We start from the raw sequence: 24,010 nt of genomic DNA on the forward strand, positions 1-24,010 counted from the left end.
ACAGCTGAAACCATAACAGAAAAAGAGGACAACGGTCTACCTCCTGCCACCCTCCCCCTCCCCATTTGTTCTCTCTGCAGCCATTTGTAGCCTGCTAGATAAATGGAGGAAGAGTGACAGCTCGGCTGAGTTAACATCGAGTGTCAGTACCTGACCTGGTAGGGCATGAAGCCAGCTCTGATCCTGGCCTCACTGCATCCAAAGATGAACACACTCGAGTCGGAGTAGCAGGAAAGCTGAACGATTCTACTCTTTCTAGCCCATGAACACAAAAGAACCTGAATGGCCATTCCAGCAGAGGTTGGTTAATTCAGTACATATCAGTAGATAAATCGTGGACATTCTCTTCTACCTGGGTCAGTATTTCAGGCACTGAATTAACTTGTTCAGCAAACAAGGAGCCAAGATCTGTCCAGTGACAATGTACCTGGCCTCAAAGAGAATGGGTGCATATAAAAAGAGATAATGTCACAACAGAGCAATCTGTAATTAGGATAAGGTGTCTTATAGAATAAAATAGATTACCGGAATTCATGGAGCTTTAAATCCAAAGACCTAATGGAGGTGCGAATCCCCAAAAACAGTCATGGCCAAATCATAGACTATGATCACAGGTGAAAGATTTTGGGGGAAATCTCCCTCTACATTGGTCCAAGCTTAGGGCAGACCCAGACTTCTGATTCACACAACTGCTCATTGTTGGCACAAAGCCACTTTGAATGACGCTACAGTTGAAGTATAAATACTCCTTAGATGTTTTCTATCCATAATACAACATTTATGTGGTATATTGAGACCATCCCTCTTCTATGGATAACCCAAGATTTACCCGACACAAAGATGCCAGTTTGCAAAAACAAAAACACTGGATCTTTTAATTAGATCATGGGCAATTGGAAGAATGTAGCTGGGAAATGACCATCCATCACATACAGCAGAATGAATCAGGAATATCCCTCAACAGACAGAAATATGCCATGTAATGAGATATATTTCCATGGGTGATCCACAAAGAATGGCCTCAGGGTAGGTATATTAATTTGGTTTATTACAATTGTATTAAAAAATGAATGTTTTAAATTTTAATTTTCCTCATCTCTTTGTAATTACTATCTGTATCTCACATACACACAATGGAGCACTCCTGCTAGTCTAATGCTGGAGTGCATTTTTGCCTTCAGAGCACAGCAATGAATTGTTTAAAAAGTGCAGGAAGGCAGCACACCCTCAGTCTACAATGGTGGCAATTTTTATCCCTTAGAAACTGTCCAGCAAACATTTCTAATTCCTGTGTCTCCGGAATGAAATTGAATTGTCTCACAAGATGTCTCACAAGATTGGCTGCTTTGGAAATTCTCGAACTTGTATTGGAGTTCAGCACTCCTGTAAATGGTCTGAACAGCTTGTGTTGAGGGGGTGCACCTGTACTGCCCAATATCTTATTTTTAATAAATTTAGAGTACACAATTTTTTTTTTAAATTAGGGGGGCAATTTTAGCACAGCAAATCTACCTACCCTGCACATCTTTGGGTTGTGGGGGTGAGACCCAGGCAGACACAGGAAGAATGTGCAAACTCCGCACGGATAGTGACCCGGGGCCAGAATCAAACCCAGATCCTCGGCGACATGAGGCAGCAGTGCTAACCACTGCGACACCCTTACTGCCCAATATCTAAATCATACAATAGTGTATGTCCCAAAACACTTTACAACCAACAGAGTACCTATTGAAGGGTGGTCACGATTGGAATGTAGGAACACTGCAGCCAATTTACAGAGCAAGCTCCCATTTTCAGCAATGTGATAATTACCAGATACGTGTTGATTTAAGGACGAATTATAGGCAGAACAATAAGGAATTCCCTTACTCTTCAAAATTTGGCATGGAATTTTTTACGCACAGTTGAGAGCAGACAGGGACTCAGTTTAATGCCTCATCTGAAAGACAGCATCTCAGACAGTGCTGCCCTATCTCGGTACTGCCATGGAGGGTCCACCATTATTTTTAATATTCAAATCCTGTAGTGGGGCTTAAAGGTACATCCCAAGACCTGAATTGCAAAACTGTAGAAGAACAGCCCTGTGACCTAGATGAAGTATAATTTTTTTCCACATGGGGCTCTCCAATGTAAATAATTCTAAGAAACCAATTAGCTTGACCTGATAATGTACATGAAAGGACGTACTGTTAATTAGTTGAAGTCTGGGGAGCACCCAAATGGGGACAGAGTCCCGTAGCATGCGAGATTAGCCAGGTGTTTCCCAGCACTCGGAGCGCCAAGAAACACCCTGCCATCTAATGCCCATCCGAGTAGATTGGTGGCCTCAGCGGGGAACTCCACGACGAGGCCGCACTTAGCCCCTTGTACTGCACTGAGGAGCTTGACTCGCCGGAACTCAGTGCAACGAGAGATCAGGACGCCATTTTTAAATGGCGCCCGATCACGTGAGCCCCCAACGTGATGTCCAAACCCCCTCCCCAGCCCCAAATCAGTACAAGTGGGTCCCCACATGATACCCACGGCCCGCTCACCACTGCCAGCTTGCCACCTTGGCAATGCCCCTGTCACTAAGTGCCACCCAGCACCTAGGCAGTGCCCAGAGTGCATGCACATGGGGTCCTTGAATCCCCTGGGAGAGCTCACGAGTGCCGTTCCAAGACTGGCCCCTGTTTGTGGACACCAGCACTGAACGGCGCTCACCCGATGTCTCCAAAGGAATTAGATCCCACGACTTGGTTAAATCTAATAAATGCATATTGGAGTGACATTAGCTGTCTCACTCTAATGTGAAAATTTGCCAGAAAATGATCCCACTTACAAATCTCGTGAGGCATGGCAAGCCAAGTAGATTTCGGAAGTGGGACCTCCCGGCTTCTACCGGTTATGTTGCGCCATGATGCCTTTCAGGCACAACGCGGCGGGTAGATCCTGCCTCTGAATTTTAAATGTATGATACTTTTAAAAATCCATTGCTTTTCACAATATGCTGATCTAAACTGCGGTTTCACTCAGCTGGCATTGGGTCAAGGTTTGAGAGTCACAGAGTGGCTTTACATACTGCATTTCAATAACATTCAATAACAGGTGGGCCTGGCTGAGATAGGACACCCACAAGTCATCGCTGCTTTCAATACGGCCTGTTACTGAATTAGAGTATAATGATGGGTGTTATGGAATTTTCACATTCTGTCAACTTCAACTGTGTACAATTTTAGATTCTATAATTCAAACTGGTTTGGCCTGGAAAAGAGCATTTTCAGCTTGTAACACTAGGGTGTAGGTTTGTCACTAGTTCTAGCAGCAAGAGCAATTTAAGGTAATTAATTAAAACACATCATACAACATCAAAATGTATTGGCCTAGGTGCAATTCTTGTAGTACATTGACAGCAACATAACAAAGATACCTGGTGACAGTATCAAGGAACATGTAAGGGTCCAATTCTCCCCAAAAATTTCAAAGTTAATTTGTGGCAAGGTTTTCAGGGAGTTTCCCACCTTCTCTACTTGCGAGTTCCCCACCGCTATTCAACTGACACTTGGTCACTTTTTTGGGCCCTGGGGAGTTTCTCACCGGTTTAGCCCACATTTTGAATTTTCTTTTAGCACTGGGAAGCTGAACTCCGATCGGGCCACCATTTTGAAAGATTGCCCAGATCTCCAAGTAGGCCTGTGGGGCCCCACACCCCCACCCATGGGCAATGTCATCCCCAACACACATGGACACTACCCCACAGCCTTCAAGAGGAGACATCCCGATTTGGGGTCCCCCCTCTTCAGGCCCCTCCTAAGCCCCCTACAGCACGCCCTTTCTTCTAGGAACCCCACCCATCACCCACCCCACCTCACCTCCCGGAGACCCCTACGTACCTGCCATGCACTCCCCACACCCTTCAACCTCCCGCCCTTATTTTATGGGCATGGACCCCCTTGGCCCCAGATCCTTGGCACTGCCACCCAGCTCATGCTGGCTTGGCAGTGCCATGTGGGCTCCTTGACAGTGCCAGGGTGGCAGTGCCAAGGTGCCCACATTCCAGGGGGGAGGGCCAGGGAGCCATCCTGCACTATTCCTGACCATCCTGCAATCTCCAGTGGCCCGGGAGAATCTCCCGGTGACGTTCCGCCTGGTCGTTTATGGGGACCAGCACTGATTGGCGTCCAGTTGCAGCCTCGCAGGGGAGGCTGTTGGATCCCATGAAGGTAGGTAGTTTACGAGCTGCTTCCGCCAACATCATTCAGTCCCGCCTATTTGGGACGGGGTTCCGACTCCGATGTCTCGCGGGACTTCGGAGAATCCTAGGAGGCCGCAGAGCCCGTCGGGCGGCTTGCTGGAGGCCTCTCCTGGCATTCTCCGATCACGTTGCACTCAAGCAAGAGCCCAACGCAGCCGGAGATTCGCACCCATAAAGTCTACAGAAATGGTCAACCAAACATAGTTGATAGGAGGAAAGGGAAAAAGAAAACATGGTCTGGAAATATTTTGTGAACATGCCTACTCAGGCGACAACTTCCAGGACGTTACAATACCCGACATATAGCAATAATTATTATTATATAACTGGTTGCTCAGCCCCACCAACTTACCCATTTGAAGTTCTGGGATTGTCTCCACCAGTGACCAATCTGAGCTGAATCCACAGTGGGACTTATCCATGAGATTGTCCAGCACCTGCCTGACTGTTTGTCTTTCATCAACCATCATCGTTTTGGAGCTCTCATCAGACATATGGACCCGTATCACCAGCTAGAAGGGCAGAATTAGACGGTTAATCAGGCAGCTGGACTTTCTTCTTCATTGCCTACAAATATTAACATCTATCAGTTCTCCTGAGCTAACTTTCCAGAAGAAAACTGTGCAACCCTATAGTGGCACTAATACAGTATTTGTATCTTGTAATTTACCCGATTTCCAGAGTAGCAGCCTAATATTTAATGACCCAAACTTTTAAGTAGTAATAAACACTCAGTAGTTAACTTGTAATTTTGTATCAACCAGAATAAAGAAGGGTTAAAAATAACAAAGTTCTGAGCTGAATCACCTGGAAACATGGCTACACTACTCACCTTTTCTCAGATTTAAATGTTAATATTTTGAATAGTCCGGAGATATTTGTGTCACATTTCAGGCCTTACTGCAGGGGGAAATAAAACCATTCCACAGGCCAAATGTTTGCTACCCGTGTGCTAGTAAATGGAAACAATAAGACATTTGATGATGCATGGTGGACATGCAGATGGGTCACGTGCCAGATAATTGTCTAAATGTGTATGGATAATAAATTCATATTGTCTGAATTATCAATCAACGCTCTATACTGCCATCTGAATCCCACGTTGTGGAATATGAGCACCAGTGTGTTTTCTGTTGCCTGTAGGTTTGCAGGCGGGATCACCAAGCTTCTTCCCAACCTCCAGGCTACCAGGCCAGGCACCTGTTGGTTGCAGTTGCTATGAATTGTACAGTGGGGGAGAAAATTTTGGGTTGTACCGACTTTAAAAAACTATTAAATTTTGTCCAGAGTTCAGTTCACAGGATATGTTTCAAGCTGAGGCCCGGTGGTGTGAATGGGGAATTGGCGAGCAATTACATTTGTGCTGCCACTTAGTAAGAGAGTCGCTGCTCAGATTACAGATTGCTCTGTAATAGGGCCTTGTTTCCATGGTGCTGAATTTATGCTGCTTATACTTTAGGCAGGGTGGATTCAGCATTATTCTGGTCATGGAAGCTCAATATCATCCAAAACAAAGCAGCCTGTTATTACAGACATACCTATCCATAACTTATACATTCACTCCCTCCAATGCACAGTGGCAGGAGTGTGTACCATCTACAAGATGCATGGTGTCAATCTGTCAAGGTTCCTTCAACAGCACCTTCCAAAACCACGACCTCTACCATCTAGAAGGACACGGATAGCATACACCACCTGGAAGTTCCCCTCCAATCCACTCACCAGCCTGACTTGGAAATATATTCACTGTAGTTGGGTCAAAATCCTGGAACTGCTGCCCTAATTGCACCATGCGTGTTCCTACACCACATGGACTGCAGCAGTTCAAGAATCAGCTCACCACCACCTTCTGAAAGGGATGGGCAATAAACGCTGGCCTAGCCTGGAATGCCATATTCCGTGAATAAATAAAATAAAGTCAGATGTGGCCCCATTGTTGGAACATTTCTCCACAGGTGCTGACAGGAATACTGGTAGTTTTTGTTCTTGTTTGATTTCTTGCACTGTAAATTATTTCTCCTTTGCTGTTTGCAAACTCTTACCTTTTTGATTTGTGCCTCTTTGATCTTCTCCAATGCCACCCTTATTTTTTCTGCTTTCTGTCTGGCAGCCTGCTCCTCCTGTCGATACATAGTGAGCAAATTAAGATGAATCAGTACACTGTAGTGCACCAGGGGAATACACCTTACAGACAAAGCATGGGAAAGCAGCTTCATCTGACCAACCACCATTGCACAGTAAGCTCAGGCACATTTCAATCAACATCCCCAAGTCTTGCTATATCGCACAGGACCTTTAATTAGATGTCACTAAAGAATAGGTTTCGCTCAAATATCCTTCACTACATCTGCTTTTAGCCTTCCTCCTGTTTATGGAATAAAATTAACTGGGAAATAAAAATCACACAACCATTAGAATTTTGCAACGGATTTCCCTTTGTTTTACCTAATCTCTCAAGGGAACAAACTAAATTTGCTGTTGACCAGACTGTTCACATTTAACTGCATTCAAGGCACCAGTAAATTGCAAGATTTATACGCCCATTTTTTAAAAAATCTGCAATGAAAGGCATATTTATAAGGGGCAAATGAGCGAGTTGAAAAGGTAAACTTGGTTTCAGTTGTCGTCATTCCTACTTCAAAAAATCATCCATAAAAACCTTGCTTTAAAACAGGTCATATTATTTTACCTGCATGCTCCAATATGGCACAAAGTGGAATCCTGACAAAGCTTTGGTTTGAACAAGGCCTGTGTTGTGCACAACTGACAGCAACAGCTGGGATAGTTGAGGGATAGACCCATCATAAATATAATTCCACACCACAAAAGACTTGCTAACGTGATGACGTGCCCAAGCTATTGGCTGAGAACCTAATTAAGCAAAGAGCAAAAAGCACCTCAGCAGCAGGCCCCTGTGCCAACACTGCTGCTTTTAGGGAAATTACCAATTCTTCCCACCTCCCTTTTTAATTTTACATTATATGTGGCTCAAAACCAGTGACGTTCATTCATCACACACCAGTTAGATAATATCAGGCACAGCAGGTGCAGGCACTTATGAACACAATGGGATTTTTATCATTTTGATTTTGCAAACCACCAACTTCTGTGCATTATTGCTCAAAATCAGAGGCCTCTTGGGAATCCCAGTTTCAAATCTCAAAGGGAATTAACTAATGTGTGTCAACAAGTTACTGAACCAGTAAGCAGAACCAGAAGTCCAATGTTTTAATATAGGTATCCTTATCCATATCTGTAAATGGTCTTCAGACTACAGTCTGTCCTTGCTCGAGGTGTATAAATCGAAAGCATCTGCTGGTGCTAGCAAGCTTATTGTGTGCACGGGAAAAAAGGTGGGCTCTCTCTTCCCTTAAGACATATCTCCTGAAGGGACCAACCACCAGGCAAGCTGCACAGCCAGGAGCCCTGGGGGAGGACCAGACAAGAGCTTAAAGAACAGGTGAGAGATTGAGTGGCAAGAAAAAAGAGGAAATGCAATTCCATCATTTAAAACAAATGCAAAATGAACGGTTAACAGAATGTAATGACATTTTATGTGGCATATTTAAAAGATACATTTCTGATTTCCTGCTCAGTGGAACCATCAAGCTCTCAGATTGCTCAGTTCAGAGAAATTGCCTGCGAAAAAGTGACCATAGGTCAAAAGTTCTCCACTATGAATTTTGTTTGGTAAACATCCCCCCTTTCCTTCTGAAGGCACTGATTCTTGCTAGGGTACAGTTTCACTGGCACCAATCAATGTCCAATACCCTGCAATATGAAGCTTTGTGTATTAGAAAGCTCTTTAACCATGGGGTGGATCATAACTGAGCCTGCTGTTCATCAGCTTCCATATCCCCTCTCCCCAGACAGTGTTATTTGACAGCGAGTTTGTGGACTGCAAAGCCAATTTTATCAACTACTGCCACCAGTCGAATCAATATACCGAACACAAGATGAGAATTAACTTAATTTGCATAGTTCACGGATTTCTTCAACTAATCCACCGGAGTATCCATTCTCCTTTTTCTGAATTTGATCATATTTAAAGATAAAAGCTTTGGACTCAGTAATTGGGGGTATGTGTTTCCTGGAAAGATTTAGTTAAAACATCATGAAGCTTACTACTGAGCCAGGGCTGTAAATCCAAGGCTTGTCAACAGGATAGTTGATGGGGTCAAAAATGTTTGCATGAAAAATGACAGCTTATTCTAAAATCAGCATGTATCTGGCATAGAGTCCTGTTCATGGCGTGTAACAACTAGCCACCTGCAAATGTTAACAAGTCAAACAGCTGGTGCAAACACACAGCTGACTGCAGTCAAAATTTAAAATAATCCGATTTTCTGTTTAAATTTACCTCAGACAGTGGAGACACAGTATACAGAATCTGAATCAATCCCAGCCAAGAAAACCCAGATGTCCAGTTAACATCCTGCTGAGCTAACAGAAAGGAAGAATCTATGCAAAGCACTGGTCTCACTTTCTTTCCCAAGGCATTTAACTCTGACTTATACGGCATTGTACACTCACGCATTGTGCATGGTTGGGGGCAGGCTCCAATCCTGGCTCAGCTGACCTCCCATTACGGTCCTGCCACCTTCAGCAATGTGAGTATGTAAACTCCCAGGTCTCCCTGTTTCTGCACTTCTTATAAAATTGCATCATTTTGTTTATTTTGCTTCTCCTCATTTTTCCTACCGGAGTGAATCACTTCAGACCCCTGCACTAAATTTCACCTGCTGTGTGTCTGCCCATTTCACCAATCTGTCTATAACCTTCCAAAATCTGTTACCAACATTCTCATTTCATTGGAAAAGTAGTGAATAATGTGTTTTGTCTGCTTAATGCTGGCGGCCATTCCTTCTAACAGCAAGGTGACCAGCCTGCTTAACAAAGCAAAAGCTGCAGGGATTGATCAGGTTACCCCCTGCTTGGGGATGGAGAAAATAAGGCCAATTCTGAGCAGGGAGAACTCAGGTAGTGCATCTCTAACCAGTTGTCTCCAGCTCACTGGAAGATATTCAACTCCTGATAAAATAGATCACAGGTGCTGGTTTCTCATCCAAGTGACCAATATTGACATGGGTCAAGAGTAATGAGAATAGTCGAACCCAGGTGAGCTCTTAAAGACAACCACACAGCGGCAGTGCATCACAGTGGTTAACGCTGCTGCCTCACAGCACCAGGGACCCAGGTGACGATTCCGGCCTTCTCTGTCTGTGAAGAGTTTACACTTTCTCCCAGTGGCTGCCTGGGTTTCCTCCAGGTGCTCCGGTTTCCTCCCAAAGTCCAAAGATGTGCAGGTTAGGTGGGGTTACGGGAATAGAGTAGGGGAGTGGGCATAGGTAGGGTGCTCTTTCAGAGGGTCAATGCAGACTCGCTGGGCCTCTTTCTGCACTGTAGGAATTTATGGATTCTAATGAAAGTAGGGAACATTGGACAGTGATTAAGAATGACAAGTCCTGCAAATTCTCTACCATGCCCACCTCTTTGTTACCCAAGGTCAATGAGCTTAATGACAGAAGCCTAGCTGTTCTACAGACCAGCCTAATGTACAAACGGGAAGAGCTCTACTGACCTAGTTAGGTACTTTTCAGCAGCAATTTTTCTTCAACTCTTTTGTTTTAAATTCTCCATGTCTGAAGTCTCCAATCTCAGCCAGTCAACACTTCCTCACAGGAAGGCGAAGGGAAAAAGGAAAGCGGAGTCCCTTGGGAGCTCCTCTCACACCTGACAGCTGCTCAAAAAAAGGCAGGGGCTCAAAATAGATCCAAGAAAATATCAAAAATATGTCAAAATGTTCGCTTACAATTGCACAGCATTCAGTTCTCAATTCCTGAAACCTGTCAGATAATGAAGCATCTGTGCTCACATGCACTTACGCTCAGTTGATAGGTGGCAAGCAACATCTGTGCCAGACCTGCACTGGACAATGACTGTTAACCATCTCCAACAGGAGAAAATCTAACTACCTCCTGCTAACATTCAACGGGATCACGATCATCAATTCCACCCTCCATTCTAGGGGTCAACATTGACCAGAAACAGAACTGGACCAGCCACATAATTAGAGTAGCTAAAAGAGCGGGTCACAGCTGGGAATTTGCCCGTGTGTAATTCACCTCTTGACTCCCGAAAACCTGTCCACCATCTACAAGACTCAAGTCAGGAATGCAATGGAATACTCCCCACCTGTCTGGATAGTGCAGCTCCAATAACACTCAAAAAGATTGATCAAGGACAAAGCAGCCCGTTTGATTGGCACCACATTCAACATTAATTCCTTCCACACCACCGTACCATGGCTGAAGTGTGTATTATCTCTAGACAATATACGGCAGTAACTAGCCAAGGCTTCTTCAACAGCACCTTCCAAACCCACGACCTTTACTAACTAAAAGACAAGGGCAAAAGGTGCATGGGAACAGCACTACCTGCAATTACTATCTAAGTCACACACTATCCTGACTTAGAAACATATTGTCTCTTCTTCATCATTGCTCGGTCAAAATGCTGTAACTCTGCCTCACAGCATTGTGGGACCACCTTCACCACATGGAGTATAATGGCTCAGGAAGGCTGCACATGACCACCTTCAAGGATGAGCAAAACATACTGGTCTTGACAGCAATGTCCATATTCCCTAAACAAATGGGGGGAAAAAAAAATCGAAGATCCACAACATTCTATTTCTATTCCCACAAATTAATAATATAATCCAATTAATAAACTGAATATATAGTAAGATTGTTCCAGTTCTAGTGAACTGGCTCAATAGGATGCTACGGACAGAGTTATTGACCAGATCTATGAACTACGCTGATCGAGGAAAACCATTTTCAACAAATGGGTAGGTTGCTCCAGCAGGCTTCCCCTCAGTGCTTTCACACTAATTCCTAGTTGAATATTACTCTGGGGTCAGAATATAAGTTTTAGGTCTATTGCTTCTGGTGTTGTAGTCAAGTGAGCCACCAGGCATAGGGAAAGACACTATTGCAAGACAGAGAGAAAAGCAGAGCCCACTTACCAACGCAAGTTGCCTTTTAGCAACAGATTCAAGAGCATACGCGGCAGAAGCTTGGGAATAAGTTGCTGACTGCCATCTTGCTTAAGGAATGGCTTGTGTGTGGTGCGGAGGGGAGAAGGGAGCCTAAGGAAGTAGGAGAAAATGATACAACATTCGGGAAGAGAACAAAAAGGTTTTTTTATAAATAAATGAAATCATGGATTATTTTAACGTGGCGTGATGAAATTCCTCTGGATCTCTTGCCTTCAATCAATTTCCTCATCTAATTTACTCCATTCCATGTTCACACACACACACCTTGCTGCAGGTGTCCACAGGCCCTGGTCATCTTCTAACACCTCATCCCAAAAGACCATTTGACAGCTGAGGCTCAACTGACAGACTGACAGCTGCGCCGAATCTTGACACCTAACTTTCCCCACACACAAACCTTCCAGTAAGAGTAGGAGAACAAATAGGTCTTCACCCCTTTGGTCCAGATAGAACTGATAGTCTCATCAGAACTGGTCCCCCTCATCTTAGATCAGCTGAATCTTCACACATCAGGAACTGAACCTCAGTCGTTGGGTCTATATAACCAAGCTCAACAGGAATAATAAATACCTCAAAAGGTCTACAAAAAAACCACGTCAATTTATTAAACAAGAAATGAAGCACCTGATCTAGACTTTCCAGCTAGTTCTGAATTAAAACTTTGAATCAATGAAAATTTGTGTCACCAAATCTGTCTCATGGTGCCCTGCCACTAAGAATTTCACAAGTGGAATCCTATTAAACAAGAACTGGCACAGTAGAATGGTGCAATCACACAAGTGAGTTTAATCTTTATGCTGTTCTAGGACCAACTGAGGCCACATTTCCGACCTATGGCAATCATCATTTGGGATATTAGTGTGGAAATGGCAAACATGTCAGCCGTTGGAAGTTCTCAGATATTTGGTTTATAGCTATTGCAGCCATCAGTGACGTTTTGATACAACTTTGTTTCTTTCAGTATTTTAAGCGTTGGAGAACTCACTGTGGACCAAATCAGTCTCTGTACAGTGCTCAGTCTTTTAAAACTCTCTGGATGTCAAGAAGTTGGAACTTCGCTAAATGGCGTGCTGTTAATTTGTTGGTACCAATACATTTCACAGAATATTTTTGTGTCTATTAACATTCAGTTAAACATATTTTAAACTCAAATGCTGCAGCAAAATAATAATGGGGTATTGATTTTTCTCCGGGCATGCTGCCTGTTGTCATTTTCTTAGTATTTTGATGTGTAAACGAACATGCACACAATTCAAAACACGTTGACAGAATGACAAAACAAAGACTGAAGTGATTGCAAAAACTGAGCAAAGCTCCTCTTCCGAGTTACCCAGGAAGTGCACTGAAAGGGTGTGACAAGGGATAGCATGCAGGCTCGAGTCATGCTCTCATGCAGATATCTGATTAAATAGCAAGTTTCTGAAATGCACAAATATAAAAAGAGCTCAAAACAAAGTCTACTTTTCACTCATCATCAGGGAGAGGGGTTGGTCACAAGCACGAAGAGTTAACAAACAAGCCAATTACTAGAGGAGACACAGTAATACAACCTGAGTATGACCAGTCCCAACAGCTTGGTCAAAATACTGCAGGGATGGAGGAAAAGGGAAACCAAAATTGTTCCTTGGTATATAAATATTAACGAGGATATGGGATTGGCAACAAGTCACAGGGTTACTCATTCTACCTACAGGGTTTCATCACATGCAGGTTGGAAGATACGCTTCACCTTGGTCAGCAAATGAGAAGGTTTCCCAGCTATGTTTCTCAAAATGATTGACGTTTCCCTGTCCAGATAGGAATGCTTGGTGCAGGAAATAAAGAAAAAGAGAAATAAATCAGTGCAGTGATAAAATAAAATTGAAGTGTGCAGGCATAGAATAAAAAAGCAACCTAGTCATTTAAGAAAAGCATTTCAGCAGCAAACCACTTGATACCAACTCTTCACAAGACACAATTCATATATATTCCTCAAAGATCATATATACTCAAACACACATCTTAGTATTGTTATACTATGATGTAGCACTGTGCATCTTCCCAAACGAGACCTTTGAATAACCATCATACATCCAGGTCCTCAAGTGTAAGCGGCGAGAAACACCGTGTTTTCATCTCGGGTCACCTGAAGGCTGAGTGTGCACCAAATGTGGAATTCTAGTAAAGCTGACCAGCTAAATTCCAGCTTAGATTTCCAGCCTGGGCAGAGTTAACTGGTTTCAGCAACTGGCCACCCTATCACTGGGAAGGGATCAGGATCAGTATTCACAGGTCGCCGGTGGAAACTCCAATGTGTGGAAACAGAGGCTTTGGAGCTTCTCTGGGTGAGTTTTGCATCCGTCCAAGGTGAGGCAATTTGTGTGTTGACGGACAGAAGATTTCCTGTTTTAGTCACCTCGTGCCAACACAGGTCATATACAGTGTAACACTTGCTGTTTAATAAAGCGGCATGGCAGCATAGTTGTTATTTTGCTGGAATGAATACAGAAAGCGGAGCACAAGTTCAAATCCCATTGTGGCAACTTAAGAATATGAATTTAATTTTTTTTCAAAAATCAGCTGGCAGATTGTTGTAAAAAAATCCAGTAGCTTCAATAATAATCTTTATCCAAAGAAACGTGCCATTCTTTCCTGGTCTGGTAATTTGCATAAATCTTGTGGCATTTTATCAAATGCACAGCCCACACATGCTGCAATTTATTCAATAAATTAAATTAATCCAATCAAGCACAGCAAGCCCTTTACAAAATCATGCTGATTGTGTGTGATTAGGCAACCCTTAAAATATATACTAGTTTGATTTTACATTATGGACTTGAGAAGTTTATCCGCAACCCATCAGAGATCAACTGATCTGTAATTCCTAGTGTTATCCACTCCCCCACCCGACTCTGCTGTCCAGTGACAATTCCCATTTTCAAAGACTATTGGAAAACAATCAGGCACTGTTCATTTCTTTATTCAGGTTGTGATATAATCTAGAGAGTTCACTACTTACAGCCCGAGTGATCAAAATTATTTTCTTTTGAATATTTGTCTCCAGTGTAGCCCTTCCAAATCCTCTTCAGGCACACCTACAATTCAGTTTCCAAATTCCTCCAAAAACTAAGACCACATTCTTGAGCATCTCCAACAGTTTCGCGTTTACTCTGACCATCCTTTTTATTTGCTAATGAAAGTAATTGCCATTTTCCTTCGTATCGACTGCAAGCCTTCCTTGATCCACTTGCTTCTGCTGCATTATTTGGCACTAGCAGAAAATGAATTGACCCTCAGTTCTATAGGCCCAGAGTATAATTTGTTCCAAAGGCATGTGTGGAGAGGGTCTATTTTACACAAGTACAAACAGATTCCAAACCAAAACTTTTGTCCACACACTCAGTTACAAAGTGCATAATAGGCTGCACTGAACTACAAACCAAAAAGGTTCCAAGATTGATTCCTGATCTATATCCAGTTAATTCACCTCAGCTAGAACATTTAGCATCTGTGTCCCTGAGCTAGGGGAATAAAACCAAGTCAAGATTCCCACTAATGATAATTACCTGGGGATACCTTACCGGCTCAATTATTAACTTGTACCCTACATAAATAAACACTTAAACTCTGCTGTCCATATTCTCACTCACACCAAGTTCGGCTCACCCATTACTAGTGCACTCACTGAGCGACAGTGGCTCCTGGTCCACAAAGAGATTAACTTTAAAACTCTTATGTTCAAATACCTCCATGATATTTATGTAACCGCCACCATCTCCAATCAACCCAACTCAAGTACATTGACACTGCAAATCTGGTCTTTTGTACATCCCCCCATTTTTCAAATATTCACAGATATGTCTTGAGCTGTCTAAGCCCCAAGCTTGGGAATTTCCTCCCTAAACCTCCCTGCTTCCCTCTCCCCCCTTAAACTGTTCCTTAAAACCTACCTCTTTGATCAAGCAGTTTAGCCACCAGAAATAAAAACACAAACTGCCAGAAAAACCCAGCAAGTCTGGAGGAGCATCTCTGGAGAAAACCTTCGAGTCCTTATGACTTCTTCAGAGCTGAAGGGAAGTAGAAATATGATGGGCTTTAGGCCGTGAAAGAGAAGGGGGTGGAGCAAATTAGACACAAGGGAGTGGCACTGGCACTGATAGACAATGACAGGTGTTAATAGTGGAATAAAAGTCAGATAACAGGACATGTTAATAACAGAACAGGGGTCAGCACTTTCTGGAACAAAACAAGACTGGTCTGATTTTCTGAGAGAGGGGGCGGTGCTGGAAAAAAAATCAAAATAGAGGTCAGAATTCATAGTCTGACAGTGCATAAGACTGCAAAGTGCCTAATCAGAAGAAGAGGTGCTGTTCTCCAGTTTGCACTGGGCTTCACTGGAGCATTATGGCAGGCAGAGGGCAGACATGTGGGGCAGGATTTAACTGAATTGGAACAAAGTCCCATAACGAGCACATTGAGCCGTGTGTTTCCCGGTGCTCACAGCGCCGTAAAACTCTGTAAAATGTCACTCACATTAGATAGGGGGCCTCAGCAGGGAGCACATGGTTGAGGCCGCACATAACCATGTTTTATACACAGGAGAGCTCTGCTCGCTGCAACTCCTGTGTAGCAAGAGATCAGGTCGCCTTTAAAACTGGCATCCCGATTTCTGGAGCCCACAAAGCGACCCACGAACCCCGTCTTGTCCCCGCCACAACGCATTATGGGAGAGTTTCTCCCCATCCTTCCCCCTCCAAACACCTGTGTAGGGCACCACCAGCTGGATCACCACCACGCAAAAAGTGTGTGCATCTTGGCGTTTGACAGGCTGGCACCCAGGTAGCACTGCCAGGGTGCCAGGTTGGCAGTTTTAGGGTGCCTGAGTGGCACCAGCAGTGCCAGCCTGCCAAAAGGGCATGCAACTGGGAGCCTCCGATCTCCTAGGACACCCCGAAGTGTGCCAATCCGTCTGGTCCCGGTCAGTATTGAATGGTCCTCGCCCCCACCGAGGCGAAAGAGTTAGATCCCATGCCTCGGGTACCTGCACATTAAGTGAGACTAGCTGTCTCGCTTTAATATACAGATTTGCTAAAAGTGATCCCGTCCACAATGGGTGGGTTCTCGCAACATCTCGTGAGATCGCGTTAGATCTTGCGAGGCATTAAAAGCAAGGTAGACTGGGTACAGTGGAGGAGGTACAAGATGTTAGAGGGCGAATCGGTCTGGACTCTGATATGCAACAACCATAGGATTGTCCCGGGTAGGATGGATGGTGGGTTCTAGAGCTGGCAGAGGGCAGGCATCAGAAGGATTGGAGATCTGTTCATAGATGGAAGCTGTCCCAGTTTGAAGGCACTAGAGGACAAGTTTAATCTGCTGCCAGGAAATGCCTTTAAATATCTGCAAGTACGAGCCTTCCTGACGCTGCCGCCACTGAGGATACAGGACAGGGTGGTCTCCGGCACCTGGGTGTGGGAGGGGAAGGTGTCGGATATCTACCAGGAACTACAGGAGGCGGAGGAAACCCCGATGGAGGAGCTCAAGGGCAAGTGGGAGGAGGAGCTAGGTGAGGAGTTGGAAGCGGGTCTGTGGGCAGAGGTCCTGGGTAGGGTTAATTCCTCCTCATCATGTGCCAGGCTCAGTCTAATTCAATTTAAGATGGTCCACCAGGCACACATGACGGCAGCGAGAATAAGCTAGTTTTTTGGGGTAGAAGACACTTGATATGAGGTGCAAGGGCAGCCCTGCAAACCATGTCCACATGTTTTGGGCATGCCCAGAGCTTAGAGTGTTCTGGCAAGGGTTCGCGAGGGCAATGTCCAAGGTGCGTAACACACGGGTGGTGTCGAGTCCAGAGATAGCAATCTTTGGAGTGTCAGAAGACCCGGGAGATCAGGGGCCGAAAGAGGCCAACGTCTTGGCCTTTGCCTCCCTAGTAGCCCAGAGACTGATTTTATTAATGTGGAGGGACTCAAAGCCACCCCCCCCCCCCCCCCCCCCCCCCACCGAGTGTAGAGACTTGGGTTAACAACATGGCTGGGTTTCTCAGCCTCGAGAAAATAAAGTTTGCCTTCAGAGGGTCTACCCTAGGGTTCTCACGGAGGTGGCAGCCGTTTGTCGACTTTCTCGGGGAAAATTAAAATGTCAGCAGCAGCAATCCGTTGCGGGGGGGGGGGGGGGGGGGGGGGGGGGGGGGGGGGGGGTCCCGGGGTCTCCCGGCTTCTATCGGCCACACTGCGCTGCAGCGAGCTGCCTTTCAGGCACAGCGTGGCTTTAAATGGCACCCCTAAACAGGGGAGCAAGATGGTGAATTAAAATGGCAAGCAACAGGAAGGTTAGGGTCATGCTTGTAGACTGAGCAAAGGTGTTCCACAAAGCAATCACCAGCCTGCCTTTAATCCCCCCAATGTACACAAGACTGTGTTGTGAGCGGTGAATATAGCGGCTAAATTGGAAGACGGGTAAGTGAAATGGACCAGGGTTCCCAGAGGAATGGTCCCTTCAGAATGCTGAAGAGGTGGGGAGAAGCTGCGGTTGGTTGTGGCATCAGACTCTCTGTCCTAGCCGGTACAATGTTCCAGTGAAGCCTAATGTCAGTCTGTTAACTTGTGCTTATTTTTTGCTTCCAGAAGATGCCAACCTTTGTTCTGCTATAAACACATTCTGTGGTCTGATCTTTATGCCACACTAAACTTAGTCTTTAACACTATCAGTGCCACTCCCTTCGTCTTTGGTATCTTTTCAAACGTATAAAATTCATCATATTTCTACCTCTCTTCAGCTCTGAAGAGTCATAGGAACCCGAAACATTTCGGTTTCTCTCTCCACAGACACTGCCAGACCTGCTGAGACTTTTCAGCATTTCTTGTTTTATTTCACATTTGCAACACATGCTGAATTTTGCTTTTATTTTAGTAACCTGCTCTAATAGTGCCTCCTTTTGCTTGGTGTCATCTTTTGTTTGCTTACTCTACTGAAGCTTTGTTACGTTAAAGGTGTTATATCAATGCGCCCGTGATGAATGTATGAATTTCAGATATATTGTATTGTATGTATTTAGCGCAGTAAGATTAAAAGCCTGAGTTAGTTTATGACTTTTTTAAATTCTGGCTTGAAAGGCAGCCAGGCTTTGTGGCTACAAACATAATTAAAACGTCGTAAAGCTTGGGGTAATGGAATTTTAGGCACCCTGGGGAGTATATAATTAGGGACATTGGGCTGGATTCTCCGTTTCAGCGGTCAAGTGCCAGCGCCAGTAGAGCATGTGTGGTCCTTTGCGACCAAAATATTGGCATGCAACCCTCACCGATCACGGCACTGGTGAGGGTCTAACACTGGCACCGACTGAATCCCCCGCCGCCGTCGCCGAAAATGGCCGGGTCCCAGGCCACCCATGAGCACGGCTGACAACCCGCACCAGTCGCACCGTACAACATGGTGCCGGCCATGCGCACCCCCAACCTGCTAACTGTGACTCCAAAGCCCACCCCCACCAGTTCCTCCAGCGCTTGCAGAAGCCCCTCCGGCCAGCAGCACGGATTTCGGCCGACTGTGGCGGCGCTGGACACAGTCCACAGCTGTCACGCCGGGTTCCTGCAAGGTTGGGACCAAATGTGTCCCGCGCTGTCGGGAACTCAGCTCATTGGGGGCGCGTGGCACAATGATGGCAGTTTGGAGGGGCTGATCGGCGTCAAACCAGCACCAGCCCCGATTTCGGCACGAAAAACCATTCTTCGCCAAATTGGCAAACATGATTTCGGAATCAGGCTATGGAGAATCCAGCCCATTGTGTTTAGCTTTGTTTGGCAAGGTTATGCAGTTAATGGGAGTAGCCAGGGGCTGAAGCAGTCAGGTGTTGGGTTTCAGTTTCTGGAAAAAAGCAGTTTAGATTGGGGATGTGAACAGACAAGCAGCTTTTTGCCAAATATTGGGAAGTTAAGACAGTAATTGGACACAGGCAAGAATCTGCAAGCTGGTTCCTGATGGATCTTTCTCTCAAAGTGGTTTATCCAAGACATCTCTTTAGAGAAAGTATTCCTGGGTCTGCTAACTGAATTTACAAGTAAACTTTGACCCAAGATGGGCTTTGCTCGAGTGGAGATAAAAGATTGCAGTCAGGATTTAATGTTTAATGTTATTGTTAACGGGTAATTTTAAGCTATTTTCTTGTATGATGTTAAAGATATTTTAGTCCTGCGTTCGTAATTAAGTTTGTTTTAATCTACCATATTCTATTTTTGCATGGAGTCACTCCTGGTGCAAAGTATCCTTTTCTCACAGTCTTACAAAATAAATAAATTGGGGTTTATGTCCGGTATCCTGGCAACTGTTGGGGTCGGGGTCTGGTCCAGGATTGTAATACAAGTTTAGTCAAGTTTTCAGCTTTGGCCCTAAGGTTCCCAATTTGAAGTAGTCATCGGTGTGAAGGCTAACACATGAAACCTAACTGCTTTGGTCGGGTACTCAAAAGGGGCAGTGTGTCAGGTGAACAATAAAGTGCAGTCGCCATTGTAGAAGAACAAGCAGAAAAAAGGCAGACATTACCCGATAAGTGCTGACAGCTAATTTTGATTTGTGCAAATGGAATTTATCTTTGGAGAGAACCTGGGTTCTCCCTCATCAGAAAGGAGTTATGAAAATTCTTTACATGTTAAACGGTTTCCTTCATGATTACAAGCTGTTGCTAAGCAACAGATGGTGCTTTTCATCACTGTTTTGAGCTGAATTATTAGAGACCAGGGAGAACAATCTCTACAGAACCTGCCTTTTAGAAGGGACCTCGGATCGCTTATCGGCCTTTTGGCTAAGATGAGCGTGAGGTCAATGTCTGGATGTCTCTCTTGTGGGGACTGTGAATTGGATTCAATTTGAATTGGTTTTTGGAGCAGGCTGGATTAGGGGTTTGCCCCTGTCCACACTCTGAGCTCTGGCTTTCTAACTCTGATAAAAGTAATTTTAAAAAAAGAAGGGACCTTGGGATTTGCTCCAAATTGTATCTTTAAATCTCAACATTTATGAAATGGAGCATATGTTGTGCAAACTGAGATGTTTTATTTGCTCCACAATATTTTATACAAATAGTGAATGACAAATTAAGTATTGTGCTGTGTTTTTTTAAAAAATTTTCACAATGTAACATAGTAAGAAGCTGTTTTAACGACAACAGCATTGCTCCCTGGCAGTGAACTAATCAGGAAACGGCCTGCAGTTAAACTGAAAAGGAACATCACTAGCACCTAAAAAACAACTCACCTGCACTAATTGCACTTGGCTCATTGCACTAATGTAATTCAGTGTTCAATTCAGCATGGTGGACTGGTTAAGAACAGGACCGAGTTGAAACTCAAGCTCTCATTCAGGCAAGGTGGAATAATGTAATTAAAAGTTGGTACCATCAGAAGCAGGGAGCAGGGCAGGAAAATCTAGCAGAAGTGCTAGAACATGACATCTTCCGTGGTTGAGAATACTCGGTACTTAACTTGTCACTGTGCAATTGCCAGAATACACAACAGAAAAGCATGTATGAGAATAGGTTTATCTGAAACAGGATGTGCACACTTGCACTCTTGAAAGGCCCAGTGTCCTCCTCTGTCAAAGTGAACTGGTTAGGTAGACTCACAACTAAGATCAAAACATGTGGAGTCAGGGGAGAAGCAGCCAAACGAATAGTAAGCTGGCTACAAAATAAGAGTATGAATTAAAAGGCAGTTACTCAGATTGGTAATTGCTGGAAATGCTTTTCCACAAGGATCAGTGATGGGAACCATTGCCGTTAGTCATTTATGTAAACAATTTGGACTCTGGAATTTAAAGTACAATTTCAAATTGTACAGATGACACCAAATTGGGGTTCAGATAAGACAGGTGAGACCAGCAAAATATAGGAAGACATTAATAAATTTGAAAACAAAAAGAAAATGCTGGAAAATCTCAGCAGGTCTGGCAGCATCTGTTGGGAGAGAAAAGAGCTAACGTTTCGAGTCCAGATGACCCTTTGTCAAAGCTAAAGACAGAGAAAGTGGAAAATATTTATACTGTGGAGTGAGACTGAAAGATGAGTCATAGCCACAGAAACCAAGGGGGAAAGAGTGCTAATGGCAGTCTCTTTCTCTCTCCCCCCCCCCCCCCAAGAACAAAAGGTGTGAAAGGCCAGACAGTAGAGAAACTAACATCAGAGGGTAATCTGTGACAGAGGTAAATCTGGGGGAGGGGAAAGGGTAAGCAAAGGGGAGAAACGGTAAAAAAAGGTGGATAAAATGGGTGGTGAATATATATAAAGAAAGACAAGCGAGAAAGAAATGGTAAAAGACAGTTAAAATGAAATGGGATGAAAACAAATGCATCGAGGTGGGGTAGATCTAATCATCTGAAGTTGTTGAATTCGATGTTGAGACCGGAAGGGTGTAGTATGCCGAACTGGAAGATGAGTTGTTGTTCTTCCAGTTTGCGTTGAGCTTCACTGGAACATTGCTGCAGGCCAAGGACAGACATGTGGGCTTGGGAGCAGGGTCTAGTATTAAAATGGCAAGCAACAGGAAGGTCACGGTCCTGAATGCGCACAGACCGAAGGTGCTCAGCAAAGCGATCACCCAGTCTGCGTTTGGTCTCTCTGATATAGAGACGACCACATTGGGAGCAGCAAATGCAATAGACCAGATTGGACAAGGTGTAAGTGAAACGCTGCTCAACCTGGAAATGTGTGTTTTGGGCTTGGGATGTTAAGCATGGAAGAGGTAATAGTGTTAGAGGTGTTACACCTTATGCGATTGCATGGGAAGGTGCTGTGGGTGATGGGAGAGGTGTTGGGTATGGTGGAGGAGTGGACTGGATTATCTCGGAGGGAATGGACTCTGCGGAATGCTGACAGAGGGAGTGAAGGGAAGATGTGTTTGGTGGTGGCATCATGCTGCAATTAGCGAAAATGGCGGAGAATTATGCTTTGCATACAGAGGCTGGTGGAGTGAAATGCGAGAACGAGGGGGACTCTATCCTTGTTCTGGGAGGGGGTAAGGGGCAAAGGTAATGGCGCGGGAGATGTACGGCACACTCTTGAGGGTCCAGTCAACAACTGTAGGCAGGAAATCACAGTCGAGGAAGAAGGAACACATTTTTGAAGCACCATTTTAGAAAGTGGCATCATCGGAACAAATGCGACGGAGGCGATGGTGTTGAGAGAAAGGGATGGGGTCCTTACAGAGTGTAGGGTGCAGAGCTGTAGTCCAGATAGCTGTGGGAATCAGTGGGCGTGTAGTGGATATTAGTAGACTGATTATTGCCAGAAATGGAGACAGAAACATCAAGGAAGTGAAGGGAAGTGTCTGAGATGGAGCAGGTGAAAGTGATGGAGGGGTGGAAACTGGAAGCGAAGTTGATGAATTTTTCCAGGTCCGGACGAGAGCATGAAGCAGCACCAAAATTGTCATCAATGTACCGGTAAAGGAGTTGTGGGAGCAGACCCGGATATGCCTGGAACAAGGAATCTTCCACATACTCCATAAAAAGGCAAGCATAGGTAGGACCCATGCGGGTACCCATTGCGACACCTTTGATTTGGAGAAAATGGGATGAGTTAAAGGAGAAGTTATTGAGAGATAAAACAAGTTCAGCCAGGCAGAGGAGGGTGGTGGTGGATGGGAATTGTCCAGGTCCTTTTTGAGAAAGTAGCAAAGAGCCCAGAGACTACCTTGGTGTGGGATGGAGATGTAAAGAGATTGCACATCCATGGTGAATAGAAGGCGGTTAGGGCCCACGAACAGTCCTTTTAGTGGATTTTGGGAAGTAGGTAAAAGTGGGCTGTCGGGGTTGGGAGACTATGAGGTTGGAAGCCGTAGGGGGACGGCATCCGGAGAAAATGAGGTCACTAACGGTGTTGGAGATAATGGCTTGATGTTGTGGTCTGGTCATGGTCCAGGGGGAGGTAAGAGGAAGTATCTGAGAGTTGGCACTCAGCCTCTGCGAGTAAGAGGTCAGTATGCCAGACAACAGCACCCCCTTTGTCAACAGGCTTGATGACAAAATCGGGGTTAGACCTGAAGGAGTGAAGAACAGAAAGTTCAGAAGGAGAGAGGTTGAAATAGGTGAGGGGGGGCAGAAAAATTAAGACGGCCAATGTCCTGTCGACAATTCTCAATGAAAAGATAGAGATAAATTTGAAAATGTTGAAGTCTATTTGTCAGTTACACGCCCCAAGATAATTACGACAATGTACTGCATTTTGGTCAAATGGCTAAGAAGATCACAGACTCCTTGGAAAATAAGTTATCTAAATGGAGCTATGGAGCCAGGATCTGGGGTACACACACAAACAACAGTTGAACAGGCTGAAGTTTTCTTCTCTTGAAAAAGGAATTGCTGACAGGTAATCTCAGAGGTCCTGACGATTATGAAAGAATTTTATATGGTAAGACTTAGAGAAGATGTTTCCAGGTGTTAGTGAGACTAAAACTAGAGGACAGAAAAAGGAGACAGCCAAGAAAAGAAATTCAATTGGGAATTCAGAGAAGCTTCTTTACGTATTGAGTGGTGAGAATGTGGAACTCAGTACCACAGGAATAGCTGAGGTGAAAAGTATAGCTGTATCTCTGGAGAAGTTAAGTAAGCACATTAGGACAAGGGCTTAGAAGGATACTTCATGGGGTTGGATGAAGAAGAAATGGAAGAGGCTCATGTGATGTACAAATATTTGCAATGCTACTGTGCTGAAAATACTCTGCCAACTATGACCAAGTTTACGA

The 24,010-nt window shown here is 44.6% G+C and overlaps 1 protein-coding gene across 4 annotated transcripts in view; it reads right to left on the reverse strand.

Annotated features, from left to right (window-relative positions):
- raph1a (Ras association (RalGDS/AF-6) and pleckstrin homology domains 1a) overlaps nt 1-24,010 on the reverse strand; it is a 250,079-nt gene that overhangs the window by 56,371 nt on the left and 169,698 nt on the right. For 3 of the 4 annotated variants that reach the window (XM_038787930.1, XM_038787922.1, XM_038787926.1), the window contains 3 exons: nt 13,027-13,101; nt 6,277-6,354; nt 4,587-4,746 (listed from right to left, as the gene is read on the reverse strand). In XM_038787930.1, the coding sequence (XP_038643858.1) occupies nt 4,587-4,746; nt 6,277-6,354; nt 13,027-13,101 (313 nt within the window). The remainder of the gene's footprint in view (nt 1-4,586; nt 4,747-6,276; nt 6,355-13,026; nt 13,102-24,010) is intronic. The other variant, XM_038787932.1, reaches the window with a different exon arrangement.

The sequence above is a fragment of the Scyliorhinus canicula genome, chromosome 2, assembly GCF_902713615.1.
Source record: "Scyliorhinus canicula chromosome 2, sScyCan1.1, whole genome shotgun sequence".
Classification (NCBI taxonomy): Eukaryota; Metazoa; Chordata; class Chondrichthyes; order Carcharhiniformes; family Scyliorhinidae; genus Scyliorhinus; species Scyliorhinus canicula.